Raw genomic sequence first — 20,598 nt, 5'->3', positions numbered from 1 at the left:
AATGGCTGGTGCAGGGCAGGGGTGAGGAGGAGAGGGCAGGGGGGTGGGGAGGAGGGAACCTGGAGATGGAGGCTGTCCTCCTGGCCACTGGGGGTGTGATCTGGAGGGACTGCATGGAACCTTCCATGTCTACCCTTGGGCTGGCCCCACTGCCCCCCACAGACAGTGAACAGGAAATGGTGTGTGTGTGTGTGTGTGTGTGTGTGTGTGTGTGTGTGTGTGTGTGTGTGTGTGTGAAAGAGAGAGAGAGGGAGAGGGAGGGAGGGGGGTCAAGGCCAGGAGGGTCTATAAACAGTCCCAAGTAGTGAAGAACCTGAAGTCTGGCCACACGGGGAAGCCAGGCAATCCTGGCCGCCTCTTTGTAAACACCCCCACCTCCGGATTCCCTCTGCCCTGGCGACCAGAGAGGGTCCAGAGCCCAAGTCCCAGCATCCGGAGCGGGGGTTCTTTGGCAACAGCAAGGTGAAGGGACCTCAAAAGCAGGCTGGGGGTGGGGGAGTCAGCCAGGGGCAAAGGATGGAGGTACAGAAAAGACAGCAGAGTGTGGTGGTGGCTGGGCAGGCTGGGGCTGGGGACACTGGGCAGGGCCAGGGCCAGCGGGGGGGCATCCTAGTCGCTGGACACGTGGTTCTCGTTCTGGAGCTGGTGCCAGCGCTCTATCTTCTTGTCCTTGTTTTTCAGACACTCGTACCAGTGTTTCAAGCGCTCGCCCTTGGCTGAGATCCCCAGCTGGCAGCCTCCTGGGGGTGGGGCGGGGAGGGCAGGAGGTTAGCACAGAGGGAGGCAAAGACACTGTTCTACACCTACATGTGCAGTCAGGGGAAGACGGCCACCTGCAGTAAAGCTGGGGGTCCCGGGTCCACCGAGGGCTGGGGCCACAGTGCTGTTCACTGTATTCACTGAGTTGGCCTCAGAGCTGTGGCTCCAGCACCATGTCACAGCCTCGTCTTCTACCTTCAAAGACTTCAACCCTGCCCTGAATGCCTGACTTTAGGCAGGGACCCAGGGCGTCCCTTTCCCCCTTCCTCCCCACTGAGCTGCTCTGCCTCAGGGCCCTCATTCAGCAAGCAGCCAGGCTGTGCATGCTTTCCTGGGACCGAGTCAGGGGTGGGGCCCAGCTCAGCGCGTGGACGGGGAGCGGCCCCCACTCACCGATGTAATCGTTGGACTTGCCAATGTCGTAGTCCCAGACGGAGATGTCCAGTGACTTCTTGGCCAGGTCGCTGTGTTTGATGTCATAGAAAAACTCCTGGGTGCAGCAGAGGGGACCGGGAGCAGAAGAGGGTCAGGAGGGGAGCAGGGGGGTCAGGTTGGGACCCAGGGCCCTGGAGCTGGGCACCGTCGGGCACTGGATTCCTTCCCCACTGAGCCTAGGACCCCCTTTCAACAGCTGCTTGACATCACAAGGGAATTCCATTACAAGTTCAGGAGACTCCAGGACCCCGAACTCTGCCCTTCCCTCTGGTGACCGCTTCAGAAATGGGGTTCAGTGAGTACCTGGTTCTTAAGCCATCTGATTAAAAAGATTTAAAAAAAAATAGTTGTTCGTCTCTGCACTATTCACGATAGCCAGGCGATGGAAACAACCCAGATGCCCTACTACAGATGAATGGATGCAGAAAATGTGGTATATATACACAATGGAATTCTACATAGCCAACAGACAAGATAAAATAATGGCATTCACAGGGAAGTGGATGAATCTAGAGCGAATCATGCTGAGTGAGACAAGTCAAGACCTAAGGAACAAAAGGCGCATGGTATCCTTAATATGCGGCTATTAAATCCAAAGAGTACAAGAGCGAGGACTCAATAACTGCATACCCAAAGCTATGGACAGGGTAATGGAAAAACAAACATAACTATATAGACAAAAAAACCTATGACTCTATAGACATAATGTTTTATTTCATAAATTAATATGTTTCTATGACATACAAACCCTTAGCCTAATTGTGATGGAGTTCTAAATGCTGAGTCCCAGTGATTGTAAATAGAGATTCCCTCCTTGAACACTTGTATGTTAAACTTGTCATTTAAAATATGACGTAAAAATCAACGTTAATAAATTCTTTAAAAAAATGAAAAAAAATTCGCCTAGCATGCATGAAGACCCGGGTTCGATTCCTCAGTACCACATACATAGAAAAAAGCTGGAAGTGGTGCTGAGGCTCAAGTGGTAGAGCACTAGCCTTGAGAAAGTCCAAGGACAGTGCTCAGGCCCTGAGCTGAAGCCCAGGACTGGCAAAAAAAAAAAAAAAAAAAAAAAAAAGTTGTTCTTGGGGCCGGGAGTTTGGCCTAGTGGTAGCGTGCTTGCCTAGCATGCATGAAGGCCCGGGATCGATTCCTTGGTACCACATATATAGAAAAAAGCCAGAAGTGGTGCTGAGTCTCAAGTGGTAGAGCTCTAGCCTTGAGAAAGCCCAAGGACAGTGCTCAGGCCCTGAGCTCAAGTCCAGGACTGGCCAAAAAAAAAATAGCTGTTCTTTTATAGGTTGTGTAGAAAGGAACAATCTGATTTTTAAGCAAATAATCGTGTCTGTCTACAAAATTTACTCTTGTTCATTGTCATAACTAATAAAGAGAGTCCAAAATGGTATCTAACCCATAACACAACTACCCGAGAACAGGACAGTCCTGGGCGTGGCCACGTGGACAGATAGTTTTTAAAATGAGATACCAGACAGTGGCTTCCCTCTTCCCTTCATAACGCTGGTAAAACTCGGCCACAAGTGTTTGTAGGCTGTCTTCTCGGTCTCTCTTTCACTGGCTGCATCCAGTGTCTGGGCCCTAATACCTCAGTGTGGAGGCTGCTTTCAGTGTCCCACTGCCACCAATGATACCCTCAAACAGCATCCCCACAGCCCAATCACATGTCAACCCATCCACGGTGATTTATTTTGGATCGTTTTCGAGCTTGGGGATTCTGAGCTGGAAACGGCTCAAGATGGAGTGGGTGGTGAGATGCTGTGCACCCCAAGAAAGCTGAGCCCTGGCTGGGTCAGTGACACAACGCCTAGAATCCTATCTTTTCAGGAGGTGGAGGTAGGAGGATCCAAGTCAGAGGGGGGCACCGGAAAAAGCACACACAAGGGCTTAAATGTGTGTGTGTGTGTGTGTGTGTGTGTGTGTGAACGTGTGTATGTAACAAGCAGGCAAGGCCAATATCCATTTCTCAGGAGGAAAGTGGGCGTGAGAGGCTGGGGGTGGGTGTTTGCACCAGCATCATAAAGTTTCTTACTCATAACTCACTGGATTTCAGGAGAGACCAGAGCCAATGGGGTGCCCACTACTCAACACCTTACCCCCACCCCCCGCAATCTTCCCCGGAGCCCGACAAAGCGCGGGGCAGCCTCACCTCGTTAAATTCGGGGTTCAGGGTTTTCTTCTTGATCTGAGTCTTGTGCTTGGCTTTTTTCCCCATGTCTGGTTTCAGCCACCTGAAAGGAGGCAGGAGCGGTTGTCGTGGGGTGAAGCTGGAGGGGGAGCCCCGCGCCCCATGTGCCCACCCGCAGGGCGGTGGGAGCCGAGCCAAAGGAAGGGCTGTAGCATGGACCTGGTGCCAGCCGCAGGACACGCCTCTGGCACCATTCCTCCTCCTCCACCTCCATGCCGCCAGTGTGGCCACTTTGCTTGCAAACAGAGGGGCGGAGGCAGAGGCCCCAGCACACAGGGGGCACCGAGGTGTCTGCGGGAGTGACCACTCGCTCTACTCATCCTCTCCTTTCCAGCCCTGGGGCCTTTGCGCCTGGACTCTTCTATCTAGAAGATTCTTCCCCGGTGCAGACACAATACCTGGTGCATGACAGGTGCTCAGCCAAGGGTTTTCTGGGCGAAAGCAAATACCTCAGGGGAATGGGGGCCAAAGGCAAATGCTAACTTTTGGAATGTCCAGATAACACTCTATTGGCAAGCAGAGTATCTGTTAATAAGTGGTTTGCAGTAAGTAAAAAAAAAAAAAAATGGGCTAAAGCTACGCAGGCTTGTGGCGTTTGAGTCTGAGTTGGGCTGCCACTAGCCGAACAATTTTGAATGTGAATATTACTTACTGTAATTAAGACAACTGTTTTCAAAGACCCCCCCCTCTCTCTCCCTCTCTCTCTCTCCCTCTCCCTCCCTCTCTCTCTCTCTCTCTCTCTCTCTCTCTCTCTCTCTCTCTCTCTCTCTCTCTCTCTCTCTCTCTCTGTGGTGTGTGTGTATGTGTGTGATGCCTGGCTTGAGGCAAGCTCTCTACCTCTGAGCCACATTCCCAGCTCTTGCTTTTTTTTTTAAGAGCTGAGGGAGGCTGAATACCTGCGGGATAGGGACTGGCAGGGGCATGGCCTCTGCTGGGATGGGTGGGCAGGGGCTTGGTCTTCTGGAATGGGTGGGCAGGGGCTGGTCCGCTGGGTTGGATGGGCAGGGGCGGGGCCTCTTTGCTGAGATGGATGAATGTGATGTGGCCTCTTTTCTTCCTGGGACTGAGATTTGTTGTTACTGCAGCTCTAAGCCTGGTGGAGTGACTCCAGACTGAGCCTGAACAAAGCCAGACTGCTTCTTAGTGCTGGGGTTGTGAGGTGCTGCGGGGGGGGGGGGGGTACAGCCAACTCCTTGGCGTCTATGTAGGGTTACCATGCCAACCACTCCCTCCAGAGCTCTGTACGTGTCAGATGAACACAGACCTGATGCCCAGGGTGCTGCCCCGGGCCCTCCCTTTCATGGAGCTGGGCCCCTTGGAGGCCCCTCGGGGCCCCAGTGCAGACTCACAGCTTGACGAATGGATCTGAGTAGCCGTTGGCGTCCATGGCGGCCAGGTGCACGCAGCGCACGATGCCCACGATGAGGCCGCCCTGCTGCGTGCTGTACATCAGAGACACCAGGATCTTCCCGCGCTCCTCCACATCCCCGAGGCGCTCCACCTGCTGCAGGGACGAGACAGAGGCAGGGCGTGAGGACAGAGGGCAGAGAATGCAGCCAGTACGCAGTCAGAACCACGGACAGCCGCAGACCCAAGGGTGAAGGAAAGCTCCAGCGCGCCCCAGGCTCACACGCCCAGCCCCTCTGCGCGGAGTCAGGCATGGATGGAGTCTTGACTCTGGCTTGGGCTGAGCCCCAATGCCCAGTCCCAACCCTGGCTCTGATCTCTGGCTTTCCCTGGCAGATGGCCCTGAGGTGTAGCACAAGCTGGCAGCATCCAGCTGGAAGAGCCTGACCTTGCCCAGGGCCAGGGGGTGGGATGGTGGGGGGAGGGGAGGGGGGGAGGGCACAGCTTGGGGCCTCCTCCCCTTGGTGCTTACCTCCTCCTCGTAGAGGGCCATGCCCCGGGCTGAGCCGGTGGTCCCTGCACGCTTCATCTTGAGGAGGGAGACAGAAGGACCGTCAGTGGTGTCATGGAGCCAACCCCGAGAAAGCCACGCCCTGTGGGACTGAAGCTTCTACAGCTCTGACCACCTCCATGTCCCAGCCAGCAGTGTCACCCTTGCAAGATGGACAGTCCCAGAAGCCACTGAGCCAGGCGGACCCCAGCCCATTGTCCTGACCATGAACCCTTGACCCTGGCTGGCTGCACCGTGTGGGGGTGCCATTGTAATTCTCCTTCTTGGGTCTCTCTCTCTGTGACTGGCTGACAAAGGCAGGACTCACCCCTTTACCCGAAGGCTTCACTGGGGGGCACTGGGCTCCAGCAGTGAGCAGAACCACTGCCTCTGCCCTGGGGGTCACCCTGGCCATGCGGGCACCCCACATTCCTCCTCTAGGTAAGGCGTCTCAGAGGAGACCCCATGAAGCTAAGTGTGAGAAGCTCTTCTGTTGACGAGTTCCTGAAAATGGGAGTTTCTCCCTGTTCTTTCTCCAGGGTTAATGCCACATCCTGGCTGGCAGGTGGCAGGGTGGTGGTGTCCCCATGAGGCTCTGTTCTGGTAATTCTCACACAGCCACCCCACCCCACACACACAAAGGCTCATAGTGGCTCGGTCCCTGGCCCAGGCCTGGGAGTGAGAAGGTACAGAAGGGACTTCGGGCCCAGATGTGTTCAGAAAAGTGATAAACAGGGCCGGGAGTGTGGCCTAGTGGTAAGAATGCTTGCCAAGCATACACAAAGCCCTGGCTTCACCTCCCCAGTACCACATACACAGTAAAAAGCCAGAGGTGGTGCTGTGGCTCAAGTGGTAGAGCACTGGCCTGTGAAAGCCCAAGGACAGTGCTCAGGCCTTGAGTTTAAGCCCCAGGACTGGCAAAAAAAAAATAAAGAAAAAGCAAAAAAGTGATGGGCAGAGGGGAGGCGCCGTCCTCAGTCCCCTGGGCCAAGGCCACCATGCACTGTGTTCAGATGCCACTCGCAGCTACCCCGATGCAGAGCTGTGGGAAGGCAGCAGTCCCCCTGCCCCTGCTAGACCTCTAGAAAGCCACTCACAGGGATCACCCGCTCTAGACAGATGTTGAAATTCTTCCTCTGATTGGGCTTCAGTTTCTTGAGTGAGAATCTGGTCTCCCCGATGAACTCATTGTGGCCAAACTTGTCTTCATCACACACGGAGATCCTACAGTGGACAGGAGAGAAAGCAGCAAACACTGAACGCCTCCTGTGTGCTGGGATCCCTCCCTGAATGATGGAGGTCCCAATGTGTGCCACAGTTCCCACTGTGTGCTGGGAACTCCACACATGCCAGAGTACCCACTATGTGCCAGGAGCTCCCACTATGGGCCAGGGCACCTGCTGTGTTACAGAGCACCTACTGTGCACCAGAGGTCCCACTGTGTGCTGGCCTGTCCCACTATATACCACGAGCTCCCACTGTGTGCTGGGATCTTGCACTCTATGGGGGATGGGTGTGTGTGTGGGAATGAGGCATGTGCCATCCTGTCAGATTGTAGCCCTGTTGCTGCTGTTTAATGGCCTCCCAGCAATGGCTTCCTGGGGTCCCAGCTTGCACTTTGACTTTCACATTAATGGAGCCAGGCAGTATCTATTTTTAATTTTTTTAACCTTATTTTGAAACAGGGTGTCAGACTCAAAAGCCTCCTGCCCCTGCCTTCTGAGGGCTTGGATTACAGGCATGCATTGCCACACCCAGCTGTAGGAGCTTTTAGGTTTGTCGTCTTTTGCTGCACGTTCTTTCTGCTAGACTCGGCCACGTACGGCTGGTGTCGGCACTAAGGGATCCCAGCCAACCACGAACGGAAAATACGTGAAATAAACATCGCACTGCACCAACTGTGCATGGCCTTTCCTTGTCCAAGTCCCTGCGAGTGTGCCATGTCTGTGTCCTCACGTTTCATTTACTCAACTGCAGCAGGGGATAAGTAGAGGCATGCGCAGATTTTATGCAAACACTGCACAGACTGACAAAGGCCCTTGGCACGCAGGGGGCTTGAAGGCAATTCCCATAGACACAAAAGCCCGGACGAGGTGTGTGTGTGTGATATCCACACACGTGTGTGCACCAGTGCTAGAGACTAAACTCAGGGCCTGTCCCTGAGCTTTTTCACTCAGGGCTGGTGCTCTGCCACTTGAGCCACAGTGCCACTACCAGCTATTTGCTGATTAACTGGAGAGAAGAGTCCCATGGGCTTTCCTGCCTGGGTTGACTTTGAAGTCTTCTCAGCTCTCCGCCTCCTGAGTAGCTGGGATTACAGGCAGGAGCCACGAGTGCTTGACTTAGAAACACCTGTGGTTTTGTAAAGGTGAAACGGAAAACAAGACTGTGCAGAGGGTAACCTGAGCCCCTCTTTCCTCCCCACCCCTCCCCCGCCCCCTCCCTCCCCACGGCGTGCAGGGACCTGAGTGTCTTCCTCTGCATGTCCTCATCCGTGATGCCATGGTACACCAGGGTCTCATTCCAGACCGGGTTCCGCGTGTTTCGTAGGGTCTTTGTCCGGAGCTTGTTCGACTGGTTCAGAGAGATGGACAAGCAGAGGTCTGCTTCAGGATGGCAGGCTCTGGGGCATCCTAGAGGGCATCTGGGTGGGGTGCTGCCTTGTGGGAGTGTGGGGGGGGCTTCAGTGCTCCCCAAAGCATGCACCCAGGGGCTGTGTCCTCAGCGCCTCGTCCCCAAACCACCCTGTGGGGGCAGAACGTGGAGGGCCTCCTGTGGCACAGTCTCAAGTCTGTGTGGAGTCTCCAGTGTCCCCCAGTGGGGTGAGGGTGGAGAAGTCCTTTCATTTTGTTCCAAGATAGGAGGCCTGACAAGCCACCATACCCAGACAGGTGGCCTGGTGATGGGCCTAATTCACACTAACATGTAAATGATTCCCACTGGGTTGCACTGGATTTAGGAGTGTGATGGGTGGGTCTTGATGGCAGTAGATGGCACTGGGGTGGGGGGTTGGTTAAGGACAGCTGAGGGGCCATGTGTCCATTCCTCGATCCCAGTGAAGAAGCAGCGAGGCTGTGTGTGCACGGAGGCACGGTCTCCGGGTGCTGTGTGTAGCCATTTTCCCAAGAGCATGTTGTTAGCACAGCCAAGCCAACAGACACCCCAGAAGGGCAGCCCTGGAAAGCAGGGGTGGGCAGGGGTACCGCATTGGCCCAGTGACACCAGCCCATGCCCACAGTGGTCCTCTCCTGGGCCCCCGGGCAGGGCTCTGCCACTCGGGGCTATTTTGGGCTTTGAGTGGCGAGCCTGGGAGCTGCAGGCGGCGGCTGCAGCCCGGCCCTGTGGTACCTTGCTGGCCCCCGGCAGCAGATGCAGCTTGACGTAGGGATCCGCCAGGCCGTTGGAGTCCATGGGTTTCAGCCCCTGTGAGAGAAGATGATGAATGAGAGCTTGGTGGCCGGGGGCTCAGCTGTCATGGGTGGTGGCAGAACCCTTAGCATCTGTCCCTCTGTCTCTTCAGAGAAATGTAGGGGGTAGGGGGGGAGGCACAGGGCTGTGGTAAGAGCCCGAGAATCCTGCCGACAGGGTTTACAGAACGTCACTCCCAAGCTGTGTGACTCACGCTCTGTCCTACCCTCTCTGAGTCTGTGTCCCTCCTGACATGGGGAGCCAGCACGGTGACTTCCTGGTGTGGTGATTTGAATGCCATCGCCCTGGCTCTTCCCCTGGGCTTTGATGACAGAGGTGGTGCTGGGAGGCGGGGGTGGGGTGGGGGAGGGTCAGGAAGATCCCCTGGCACCCACGCTGAGACATCAGGCTCTCCACCGAGGGGTGAGGCTCACGACCTCTGCCCCGTACCCCAGGGCAGCTTCCCCTTGTTCACACAACCTCCAGACTCCTGGGGCTGCCTCCCCCTGTCCCGCCCAAGCTGCCGGGGTCCAGGGTCCCTGGGGTCAGAGCCCAGGCAGCGCACGCCCCCTGCAGCCCACCGTATAGGCCTCTGGGCCTCCTGGGAGCCCCTGTGGTCAGTGCTGGCCCCAAGGGTGGACCTCAGGCTCTTGCTGCAGAAGCGCAGGGCAGACCTGGGGATGGAATGGTCTGTGGCCACGTCTGGCACCAGGCCAGCACGATGTTCCCTCCCGGGGCCCCTCCATGGTCCTCCGGCTCCCGGGAGGGGACCCCAGGAAGGGAGCCCCTGCAGGCTCTCCCGAGGACGTCCGCCCCAGAGTTTACTGTGGCCGAGGCCCAGGCCAGAGCGCCCACCTTGGCCTTGATAATGGTGCACTGCAGGGAGCTGCGGTCCTGCTCGTAGAGGAGGCTGAACTCCAGGGCACCCAGCGTGGCTGGGCGTGCACAGAAGAGGAGAACATTCCGTTAGCCATCTGACAGACACTCTCCGGGCACAGACTGAGTGTCCACCCAGGGACTGAAGTTTCATGGGGGAGGAGAGGGCCTCTGTTCTAAATATCCCATCCTGACGGCAGCCTTCCCTAACGTGATGCTCTTCCTGGGGTGGGACCACCCTCCCCTGGTGTGATGACCCCCAGGTGTGATGACCCTCCCCTGGTGTGATGTTCCCCTGGTGTGAGGACCCTCCCCTGGTGTGATGACCCCCAGGTATGATGACCCTCCCCTGGTGTGATGTTCCCCTGGTGTGATGACCCTCCTCTGGTATGATGACCCTCCCCTGGTGTGATGTTCCCCTGGTGTGATGACCCTCCTCTGGTATGATGATCCTCCCCTGGTGTGATGATCCTCCCCTGGTGTGATGACCCTCCTCTGGTGTGATGATCCTCCCCTGGTGTGATGACCCCCAGGTGTGATGACCCTCCCCTGGTGTGATGACCCTCCCTTGGTGTGATGACCCTCCTCTGATGTGATGATCCTCCCCTGGTGTGAGGACCCTCCTCTGGTGTGATGACCCTCCTCTGGTGTGATGATCCTCCTCTGGTGTGATGATCCTCCCCTGGTGTGATGACCCTCCCCTGGTGTGATGACCCTCCCCTGGTGTGATGATCCTCCCCTGGTGTGATGACCCTCCCCTGGTGTGATGACCCTCCCCTGGTGTGATGTTCCTCTGGTGTGATGATCCTCCCCTGGTGTGATGACCCTCCCCTGGTGTGATGACCCTCCCCTGGTGTGATGTTCCTCTGGTGTGATGATCCTCCCCTGGTGTGATGACCCTCCCCTGGTGTGATGACCCTCCTCTGGTGTGATGATCCTCCCCTGGTGTGATGATCCTCCTCTGGTGTGATGATCCTCCTCTGGTGTGATGACCCTCCCCTGGTGTGATGACCCTCCCCTGGTGTGATGATCCTCCCCTGGTGTGATGACCCTCCCCTGGTGTGATGACCCTCCCCTGGTGTGATGTTCCTCTGGTGTGATGATCCTCCCCTGGTGTGATGACCCTCCCCTGGTGTGATGACCCTCCCCTGGTGTGATGTTCCTCTGGTGTGATGATCCTCCCCTGGTGTGATGACCCTCCCCTGGTGTGATGACCCTCCCCTGGTGTGATGATCCTCCCCTGGTGTGATGATCCTCCTCTGGTGTGATGACCCTCCCCTGGTGTGATGACCCTCCTCTGGTGTGATGATCCTCCTCTGGTGTGATGACCCTCCCCTGGTGTGATGACCCTCCTCTGGTGTGATGACCCTCCCCTGGTGTGATGTTCCTCTGGTGTGATAACCCTCCCCTGGTGTGATGATCCTCTGGTGTGATGATCCTCCCCTGGTGTGATGACCCTCCCCTGGTGTGATGACCCTCCCCTGGTGTGATGTTCCTCTGGTGTGATGATCCTCCCCTGGTGTGATGACCCTCCTCTGGTGTGATGACCCCCTGGTGTGATGATCCTCCCCTGGTGTGATGACCCTCCTGGGTGTGGCTCCCTGAAATGCCACCCACTTGCTTCATCAGAATCGTAGCTGTTGGCCTCCTCCTCGTCCTCCTCGGGGGGTGGCGGCTGGCGGGCAGGGGTGGAGGCCGGCTGGGTTGAGGCTACAGGGACCTGGGCAAAGCGGCCCTGTGGTTGGGCCACCCGGTCCTCCCTGGCTCCAGCCAGAGCGAAGCCCTCGGCTGCCCCTGTCCTCTCGTCCCGCAGTGGCACAGTGGCCCCTGGGTGGCCAGCGTCACTGGGAGCCCCCTCTGCAGGGATAACGGGAGAGGACAGTAACGTGATGATGGAAGCTCTGGATGCAGTTCCAGGTCCCCTAGAACCGGGGCTCCTGGGGCGTCGACTTGGCATAGACAACGCTGACCACACAGGCCGGGGAGGGTGTGGGATGTGGGCCGTGTGACCCAGGGCAAGTAACAGAATGCTCTGAGCCTTGGGTTTCCAGCGGCACCATGGAAATGGGGGCCCTGGTGTGGCATTCGGATCGCACCGGTCCTCTGGAGAGCCGGCTGCTCACCATGACGGCTCCCAATGGAGGAGCTGCTGTGGCCATATGTGATGGTCACTGTCACTGAGCATGGGCCTAGTGAATTCCCCTAGGCTTTCACACACGGGGTTGCTCAGTTCCCCTGGCACCCTATGAGCTAGGTCCTCATACTAGGTGAGGAACTGGGGCTCAGAAAAGCTGGGCCACCAGCCCAGGGCCACACAGCAAGGTGGTGAAGGAGCAGGGCTTCAGCTCAGCCTCGTGGTATGGCTTTGCCTGCCTGCCTGCCTGCCATCTTGTCTTGTATCTTGTGGGCTGGGGCTGATTAGACCTCCCTCCCAGGAAGGTGTGGGGTGCAGGCCGAGATGGGGGGGCTCTGCCACTAAGGGGGAGGTGCACTTGCCTGGCCTGGGCTCTGGAAGGCGTCCAGCTGGCACTGGTGGGGCTCTGCCGCCCCGGGGGGGCCCTAAGGGAAGAGGGGATGGTGGGGGCAAAGTGCCTGCTCGCCTCTCCTCGCCAACCCACAGGGAGAGCACAGGCCAGGACGAGGTCACAGCAATCATCCCCTGAGGGGCTGGGTGTTAGGACTGGGGGATCGAGGCCGGGTGGCAGAGCTCTTTCCTAGAGTGTGCACGGCCCAGGGTCCCATCTTAGCACCCCAACACTGTGGGACCTCCCTGAGCCTTGGTGTCCTTAAGATGGCAATGGTGAGGGGACCCTTGGCACGGTGGGGGGTGAGATGCCCCTCTCCACCCCACCAGCTCCAGGCCAGGGTGTCTTCCCTCCTCCTGCCTCAGGAGGGCGCAGGACCCAGTGTCGGCCCCTGCTTTTCAGCAGCCCTTTCCCGGCAATAGGGCTGGAGGGCCAGGTGCCTGCTGGGGGGCGGGGGCCGTGACAGGTACCTGGCTGGGTGGGCTGGGGGGGCGCTGGACTCGGCGCTGAGGCTGGGGTCTGTCTGGAGGCCTGAACTGAGTTGACACGCCTCAACCCTGTGGGGAGAGAGAGGACAGAGCTGTGGTGAGCGCCGGGTCTCCCCCACACCTGCACACACCTCCTCTAGAGAAGACGGTTTCTACCTCCTGCTCTGAACTTTGCTCTGGGCCTTCCACACTTCCTTTACACTGCTCAAAAGCTGGGCATGGTGGCTCATGATTCCAGCACTGGGGTGGAGGAGGCTAGAGAGTGTTTGGCTGAGTGAAAGAAGCCGGGTACAAGGAGACTCCACCGAGTCGGTAACTAGATGAGCCAGGTTCACAGAGACCAAGGAGAGGGCAGGGGCGTCTGTGGGCCAGGGGGAGGGGAAATGGGGGGCTGCTGTCCAGTGGGCACAGAACTGCAATTTGGATCACGATCATGTTTTCTGCAAACGGTGAGTATGCTTCATCCCCTGGCTGTCACATGTAGTATGAAGCCACAGCCAGGTGTCTACAGCTCCCGCCTGTAATCCCAGCCGCACGGGAGGCTGAGATCTGAAGATCATGGCTCAAAGCCAGCCTGGGCAGGAAAGTCAGTGAGATTCTTATGTCCAATTAACCACCAAAACACTAGAAGTGGAACTGTGTGTTCAAGTGGCTGAGCCTTGAGTGGAAAAGCTCAGGGATAGTGCCCAGGTCCTAAGTTCAAGTCCCAGGATGGGCATCAAAGAAAAAGACATACACAGTTCATGGAAATGATAAAAGCCTCCCACCCAGACCCTTGAATGCAGTGAGGGAAAGCGAGGCAATCTATGTGCAGCCCTGGTGACTATGTGGAGACTGGCTGGCAGGAAGCAAGCACGCAGCAATTGTTCTGCGACACTGTAGACCACCAGTGGTCTTTCTCCGTCCCCCTGAACCACAGGCCCATGACTGTTCCTGGCAGCAGTCGCTGTGTGCCCAGTGCTCTTGCTGAGAAGAAGGGGAGACTGAACTGCTAAGCCATGGACCGTGACTTAGAAAGCAAAGACTGGAGGGTAACACGGAACCTGAATGGTCAGGCCTCCAAACCTCCCTGCCCTTGCTACACAGGCAATGATGTCACACAGAAATGTCTCAGGGCTGTGGGATGTAGACTGTCCCACTTATCAGGTTCCTCAAAGGCCAGGGGTTAGCCAGGAGTGGTGGCTCACACGTAGAACCCCAGCTAACTGGGAGGCAGAGGCAGGAAGGTGATCTGAGGGTGGTCTGGGCAAAGTTAGTGAGATCCTGTCTGATAAATAAGAAAGCCAAAGGACTTGGAGGTGAGGGTGAGAGGGGGTGTTTGAGAGGGAAGCATCCTCACTTTACATGAAACTGGGGGCTTTTCCTTTGGGGGGGGAGAAAAACCCAACCATGGTTATCTTACATGGGACCTGAGAGCAAGAGGGAAGCACAGCCAAAGGTAATTCAGGTCTAGGGCCTTAACTGGCCATGGCTCACGTCCTTTGTCTATCACCATCAATGATGAGAGCCCAGCACAGAGCAGTGCGCACAGCAGGCGCTCAGTGAAGACTGGGTAGACAAATGAGTGGAAACCCTCCCACCTCCCTCTTCCTGACTGAGACGGATGTCTGCGCCTGCAGCTTCTCACCTGCTGGGCTGCGGCTGGCGTCCCCAGCGCCCCCACCGTGGCTGAGGTCCCGGCTCTCTGGATCCCGGGGTGATGTGTTCATCTGGGCCTCAGAAGCCCTGCGCACTGGAGGCCCATAGCTTCCCCGTGTGGGAGCAGAGGCCGGGTCGGGGCCTGGGAGGAGAAGCAGGGATTAAGCAAGAGAAAAGCCAGTGAAGGCGTGGGCAAAGGAAATCCTGGACTAAAAACTTACCTGTCTTCTGACCAAGTCTCCTTCTGTCCTCAGTGTTACCTGGAAAGACAGAGAGAGAGAGGGAGGGCATGGGAGAGAGAGGAAAACATGGGAACACTAATCTTGTGGTGTCTGCAGAGTTACTGGTTAAGAAGCACACAGAAGGGTTCATCCACCCATCCTGAGAACACTCGGAGAAGCCAGTGTTGCAGCATACCTCTAGAACCTCAGCTACCTGGGAGATGGAGAGTGGTGGACTCACTGAAGCTACCTCAAGGGGAATGGAAAGTGAGATTCCATTTCACCAACATATCTGGGCATGGCCGCTCCTGCCTGTCCTCTTGGCTCTTGCATAGGCAAGAGTACTGTATGTGTGTGGTCTAAGGCCACAGCCCAGACAACCATGTGAGATCTTATCTGGAAAATAACCCAGGCAAAACAGGCTGGAGGTTGTAGCTCAAGTGACAGCATCTGTCTGGCAAATGCAAGGCCCTAAGTTCAGTCCCCAATATGGCCCAAAAGAAAAAGAAGAAAAACAAAGTCTTCCTCTCCAGTTCCCATCTGCTTTAGCTCCTATTTACAGGCCTCGTAGTATTTCCATTTCTGTTGTTCTTACCAGTCCTGCACCTTGAACTCTGGGCCTAGGCGCTGTCCCTGAGTTCCTTTTGCTCAAGAATAGCAAATTATCACTTGAGCCACTGCACCACTTTCAGCTGTTTCAGTGATTAATTGGAGATAAGAGTCTTACAGACTTCCCTGCCTGGTCTGGCTTTGAACTGTGATCCTCAGATCGATCTCAACCTCCTTTGTAGCTCTGATGACAGTCAGCTTTGCAGTATTTCCTTTACATGCACAGCAGGTGAGCGTGTGCATTTTGGACAGTTATGCAATGTGGTTTTTGCAGCTGAGACACTAACAGCTGACCAGGAAGAGGATATTGAGAGGGGGCCTGGACCCACTCAGGGCCATATCTGCTGAAGGCCTGGTAATTCTTAACAAGGAGCAGGAACTGCTCGTGTAAGCCTGTGTGTGTGTGTGTGTGTGTGTGTGTGTGTGTGTGTGTGTGTGTGAGTGTGTGTGTGTGTGTGTGTGTGTGTGTACGTGTGTATGTGTGTACATGTGCACGCTAAGCTCTGTAAGAAATCACCTTACAGGAGACACCCCAGAAGGCTCCCATTAGAACCTTCTTTGTGGAAGCACTGCCTAGGCTCAGCTCCGGAGTCACCATCCAGGCCACACACGGGCAGTGTTAATTGCAGTTATTACCAGGGCTTTATCTGGCCAGTCCCAGTGGGCTAATCCTATTAAGACATCTTGTTATTGTGATGGCTTAAAAATGGTTTTGCCTTTCTCTTTTACTCATTATCTTACTAATGAATAATTCTTGGCGGGTGCACAGTGGCTCCTGACTGTAATCCTAGCCACTTGGGAGGTAGAGATCCAGAGGATCATAGTTTCAGGCCAGACTGGGTGAAAATGGTTCATGAGATCCCACCTCCCATCTCAACTAATAAAAGCTGGGCATGTTGGTGCATGCCTGCCATCCAAGTAACACGGGGAGTGTCAGAAAGAAGGATCAATGTCCAGGCTGTTGATGTAAAAGCCTGTTTTTTTTTTAATAACCTAAACCAAAAAGAACTGGAGGCTTGGCTCAAATGGTACAGTCCCAGATAGTAGTAACATATCAACAGAAGGGATGATTTTATTTTGCTATTTTTATTTTGATTCATCTTTCACATTTGTGTTCAGAGACACTACATAGCCCTGGCTGACTTCAGATTCAGGATTTGCTTCCACCTCCTGCATGCTGAGGCAGGTATGTGCCGCTACCCCTTTCCTTTTTAGTCAGTTCAATTTCAGATTTACTTCTAGCTGGTAGAAGAAATGAGAGGATCCAGAAGGCATCCTCAGTAAGCCTCAAGCTTACAATACCTTTTTTTTTTGTCAGTCATGGGACTTGAACGCTGGGCCTGGGCACGTTCCCTGAGCTCTTCAGCTCAAGACTACCACTCTACCACTCTGAACCACAGCGCCACTTCCAGTTTTCTGGTGGTTAATTGGAGATAAGAGTCTCACAGACTTTCATACCTGGACTGGCTTTAAACCTCGATCCTCAGATCTCAGCCTCATGATTAGCTAGGATTACAAGTGTGAGCCACTGGTGCCCAGCTTTACAACAATATCTTTTGAGGAAGAAATCTCTCTCAATTTTGAATTTCCTCCTTTTTTATAACTGGAAATATTCCACTAGGCATGAGAGCCAGACCTCTTGGCATTCTGGTTTTGCTGGAGAGGTCCCACTCTTGAAAAAGGTTGATGGTGGGCTGTGATAGAGAAAAGGAATCCTAGACTCAAGTCCAGAGTAACTGTGCACCATAGGCAGTAACAGGTACGTAGTAAAAGATGAACTTGGTAGACCAGTTGGTCCAGAGCTGTCCTTGGTGCTGAAAAGAAATTATTTGGTCCTACCTTGGGTTGAAGGTGAAACCACCTGCTTAGCTTCTAAGGTGCGCTGTTCAGAGGCAGGCAGCTCACTTCCTGGCTGCAGGGGCTTGCTCCTCGTTATAGGCATGGGCTGTGGGAGGACCTGTTTGGGGAAGCCCTTGAAGAACCATGCTCCAGATCGCTTCCACACCTAAAGACAGAGAAGAGGGAGGGAGGGAGGGGTAAAGACATAGCAGCCATGCCTGTGTGCTTCAGCCTTTGTAAGCCAAATTTTATCTCTGCTCCACAGCACACAGGTACAGCAATTCCCACAGAGACTTCACTCCACACCTCAGTCCTGCAAACTCAACACCAGCAGCTGGTGATGCCCGTGATGGAGAAACAGGACACAGCTAGAAATGGAGTGCAAGAGAGAAACACCAGCACCTGTGGCGCTTTTAAGGTTGTTGTGAAGAAAGTGACACACCACAACTTCCCCAAGACCTCAGGCCATTGTCCTGCTCTGTGGGCTTGGTAGTTCCACACACCTCAGGCTGGGTGTGGGGCGTCTGTGATCTGTGAGGTCATGGCACTGCTACCCTCAGCCTGCCCTGTGCTGTGAGAGGCTTCCCAGTGCTGGCCGCAGGGCCTTGCTTTCCCTGTCCTTGGACTTCAGGTCTGTCAGGTACAGGAGATTACCCAGGACTTGGTGTGCATGGAGGGGAGAGGCGCCATCATATTCCTTCCCTTCCAGTGAGGTGGTGGTACCTCTACAAGCCTATGTAGAACTCCCAGTCTCAGTGTTGCCCCTCCTCTGCCTGGCCTTGGGGGTGGTGATGGCTCCACTGGTGCTGGTCCTGCAGGCTTCAACATTCATGGTTGATGCCCCCTAACCCAGCCTTGCCCTCCTCCTCTTCCCTCTTCCTCCTCTTCCCTGTTCATCCTCTCTTCCTCTTCCTTGCATTATCTCTAACCCGCTGCTGGTGCTCACTGGCTGAGTCCTGCCAGAAGGGTCTGCCACTGGGGAGGACCTGGTGGCACAGATGGCATCTCCCTAGCAGGAATCCACTGGGGGAAGGGAATGAGTGGTGAGGAAATGGGGAGGAGGAAGAGCAACTCAGTTGCAGTGACAGGCAGGGCTGGGGAAGAGAAGAGTCCACGGGGGACAGAGTCCCAGTAAAAAGGAAGAGTGGAAGAAAAGTTTGAAGAATGTGTCATGAGGAGGAAGAAGAGGAAAGAAAGAGGAGGAGAAGAGAAGGAAGAGAGGAGGAGTGGGAGAGGAAGGGAAGACATTCAGAATGGGTAACTCTCGGAGGCAGAGGAAGACAAAAGAAATGGATACAGACACTCAGAGGCCATTCGGCTGTGTCACAGCCAAGCTGGTCCCTTCCACACCAAACTCCTAAGGCACGAGACTCAAGGGGACCCTCACCCTCCGGGCGCCCTCCTGTGTGGCAATGTGGTCAGTGGTCAGGAATGTGGAGCTGCATCCAGAGTCGAGATACTCACCTCCCTCTGCTCCAGGCAGATCTTGCAGAGCCACACAGGGTGCGGGCGATTGTTGGTGATCTGCACCCCACACTTGGTACACACATTCTGGGGACAAAATGATAGACAGTGAGCCAGGCCTGATGAGCTGAGGTGGCTCAGACTGAGCTGCAAGGAGCTAACCTGACCACAGGATCTTTTGGTAGATGGAAAGATCTAGAAACACCCTTTCTTTCATGAGAGAAGCCAGTTAGAATTAAGCCCTGACTCGAATCTGACTCCCCATCGCAAGCCACTTGCAACACTGGTGTGGACATTCTTCCAGAGCCCCCGCTATGGGATCTGAGTTTCCTCTGAACTCAGACAGATTCCTGATGTACTTCTTAAGAAGTCATCTGTCCCATTCTGTTTTCATGCCTTCTTTCCTGTCCCAAAAGATCCATGACAACCCTGACTATGACAGAGGTCCAACTTGCCAAGGCACAAAGGGAAAACCTGGGAGGTCACAAAGTTTTTGCTATAGGTCGATTGCAGTGATTGTGTTTCAGAAGACAAAGCATTCCCCAATATCCCGTTCTAGATGGGACACTCAGATCCACTTTGAGATGCAAGGGCCCCAGCAATAGATCCCAGTGCCCTCAAGTGTCAAGAGCAGAGTCGGGGAGAGGCTCTAACAGGTGAGAGTGAGGCTGGGTTTTTCAGACTTTTGTGCCCTGAGTCAGGGAAAGAGGACACTGAGAGCATGCCCGCGTACACGCGCACGCACATATACACACACACACATCTGGCATGTTTCACAAACGTATCCTGAACCACCAACAAGATCCTAGCTGGCTCCATTATCCCTGTGTCCTCCCCTGGGCCCCCAAGTCTATCCTGGACAGAGCTCATAGAGAATCAGAGGGACTTCCAGAGGGATGAAATAGGATCAGGATGACCTTGGGGGACAACCGACCTGGGGGAATCACTCCCATGGGAATTCAAGCTCCACTTCCAGCCCCTGTTCCCACCAACAGACTCCGCCCAGGCCTCTGGGGGTGCTGAATCAGAAAGTGGCAGGGTACCTTCTTGCAGTCCTCACACACCACACAGGCCGAGCCCAGCATCCCCAGCTGCTCCCCGCACAGGATGCAGCGGTCCACGCCATCCCCTGCCACGTTCTTCCTCATATTCTCCAGCCGGTCCACCAGGCGCCTGTGCAGAGATGGGACAGTGAGGACCTTGTCCCCCCACATTCCCTCCAGCTGTCCTGAGGGTCCAGGCATCCACTGCCCTGAGCCCCTGCGGACGATTGTGCCAGGAGAGAGCCCTGCCCCACACTCGCCAAGCCCACCTACTCTGTATCAAGGAGCTTGCTGATCTGGTGGCGGTGCTCATACCTGCAGTCAGCTAATCAGGAGGCTTAGGCCAAGGATCACAGTGTGGAGCCATCCTAGCCACATCCTAGCCAGGGCAGTCTCTGTGAGACTCTTGCCTCTAATGAACCACCAAAAAGCCAGAAGTGGAGCTGTGGCTCAAGGAGTGAAACACTAGCCTTGAGGGACAGTGCCCAGGCCCTGAGTTCAAGCACGCACGAGCGCACACACACACGCAGGCACGCACGCACACACGCACGCACGCACGCACGCACGCACGCACGCGCACACACACAGAGCTTCTACCCCCTCCTTCCACATTCAGCATCCATTACCGGGAGTCCTGTGTACTTGCTAAGCCACTTTACAATGAGCATGCCTGACCCTGCGTTGGATAAACGGTATTTTGGAAGACCCAAGGTGAGCAGTGTTTGAATCTCTCGGCCCTCCAGGGTGATGGACTCCGTTCTGAGTCACCTCTTCTGGACGGTGCTTGGAGCAGATGGACAGGGTGTGCCGTGACATTGCTCCGTGCAGTCCTCGGGGACTTTGGGCCGGAGGTTAAAGCCCCCAGATGCCCCCCTCTTCTCTGAACCAAGCAGAAGGGCCCTCCGTGACCTGAAGGGAAGCATCAGCCGACTGCCTAGCTTTAGCACCTGCCCCACTACTAAGAGCACAATTAGCGGATGCCGTGAGCAGGGTCAGTCACTGTCTAGTGAGTGTCCCCAAGGCATGTCTGATGACAGATGCAAACATCTGGAGACACCCATTGCCTCAGGGGCCAGGGCCAACTTGGTGGTGTCAAGTGGCCTCTCCCACTCTCCTCTCCTGTCTTATCCTCTTCTGTTGTTTTGGGGGGGTTTGTCTGTTTTTGAGACAAGATCTCACGATATAGCTCAGCT

The 20,598-nt window shown here is 55.5% G+C and overlaps 1 protein-coding gene across 3 annotated transcripts in view; it reads right to left on the bottom strand.

Moving 5' to 3' along the window:
* Positions 1-223: 223 nt before the first annotated feature.
* The window catches only part of Rph3a (rabphilin 3A), a 35,791-nt gene continuing 15,416 nt past the window's right edge, over positions 224-20,598 (bottom strand). For 2 of the 3 annotated variants that reach the window (XM_090320129.1, XM_090320130.1), the window contains exons 3-19: positions 19,406-19,535; positions 18,363-18,449; positions 16,899-17,064; positions 14,451-14,489; positions 14,219-14,371; positions 12,574-12,660; positions 12,075-12,137; positions 11,196-11,435; positions 9,558-9,637; positions 8,643-8,717; positions 7,759-7,868; positions 6,392-6,518; positions 5,277-5,333; positions 4,747-4,901; positions 3,359-3,440; positions 1,153-1,249; positions 224-740 (exon numbers count right to left, since the gene is read on the bottom strand). In XM_090320129.1, coding sequence (XP_090176255.1) covers positions 610-740; positions 1,153-1,249; positions 3,359-3,440; positions 4,747-4,901; positions 5,277-5,333; positions 6,392-6,518; positions 7,759-7,868; positions 8,643-8,717; positions 9,558-9,637; positions 11,196-11,435; positions 12,075-12,137; positions 12,574-12,660; positions 14,219-14,371; positions 14,451-14,489; positions 16,899-17,064; positions 18,363-18,449; positions 19,406-19,535 — 1,879 coding nt within the window. In that variant the 3' untranslated portion in view covers positions 224-609. The remainder of the gene's footprint in view (positions 741-1,152; positions 1,250-3,358; positions 3,441-4,746; positions 4,902-5,276; positions 5,334-6,391; positions 6,519-7,758; positions 7,869-8,642; positions 8,718-9,557; positions 9,638-11,195; positions 11,436-12,074; positions 12,138-12,573; positions 12,661-14,218; positions 14,372-14,450; positions 14,490-16,898; positions 17,065-18,362; positions 18,450-19,405; positions 19,536-20,598) is intronic. The other variant, XM_090320131.1, reaches the window with a different exon arrangement.

The sequence above is a fragment of the Megascapheus bottae genome, chromosome 28, assembly GCF_031878675.1.
Source record: "Megascapheus bottae isolate mThoBot1 chromosome 28, mThoBot2.hap1, whole genome shotgun sequence".
In the NCBI taxonomy this organism is placed as follows: Eukaryota; Metazoa; Chordata; class Mammalia; order Rodentia; family Geomyidae; genus Megascapheus; species Megascapheus bottae.
The sequence above is the reverse complement of the archived record's forward strand: the minus strand, read 5'-3'. Positions and strand labels throughout refer to the sequence as shown.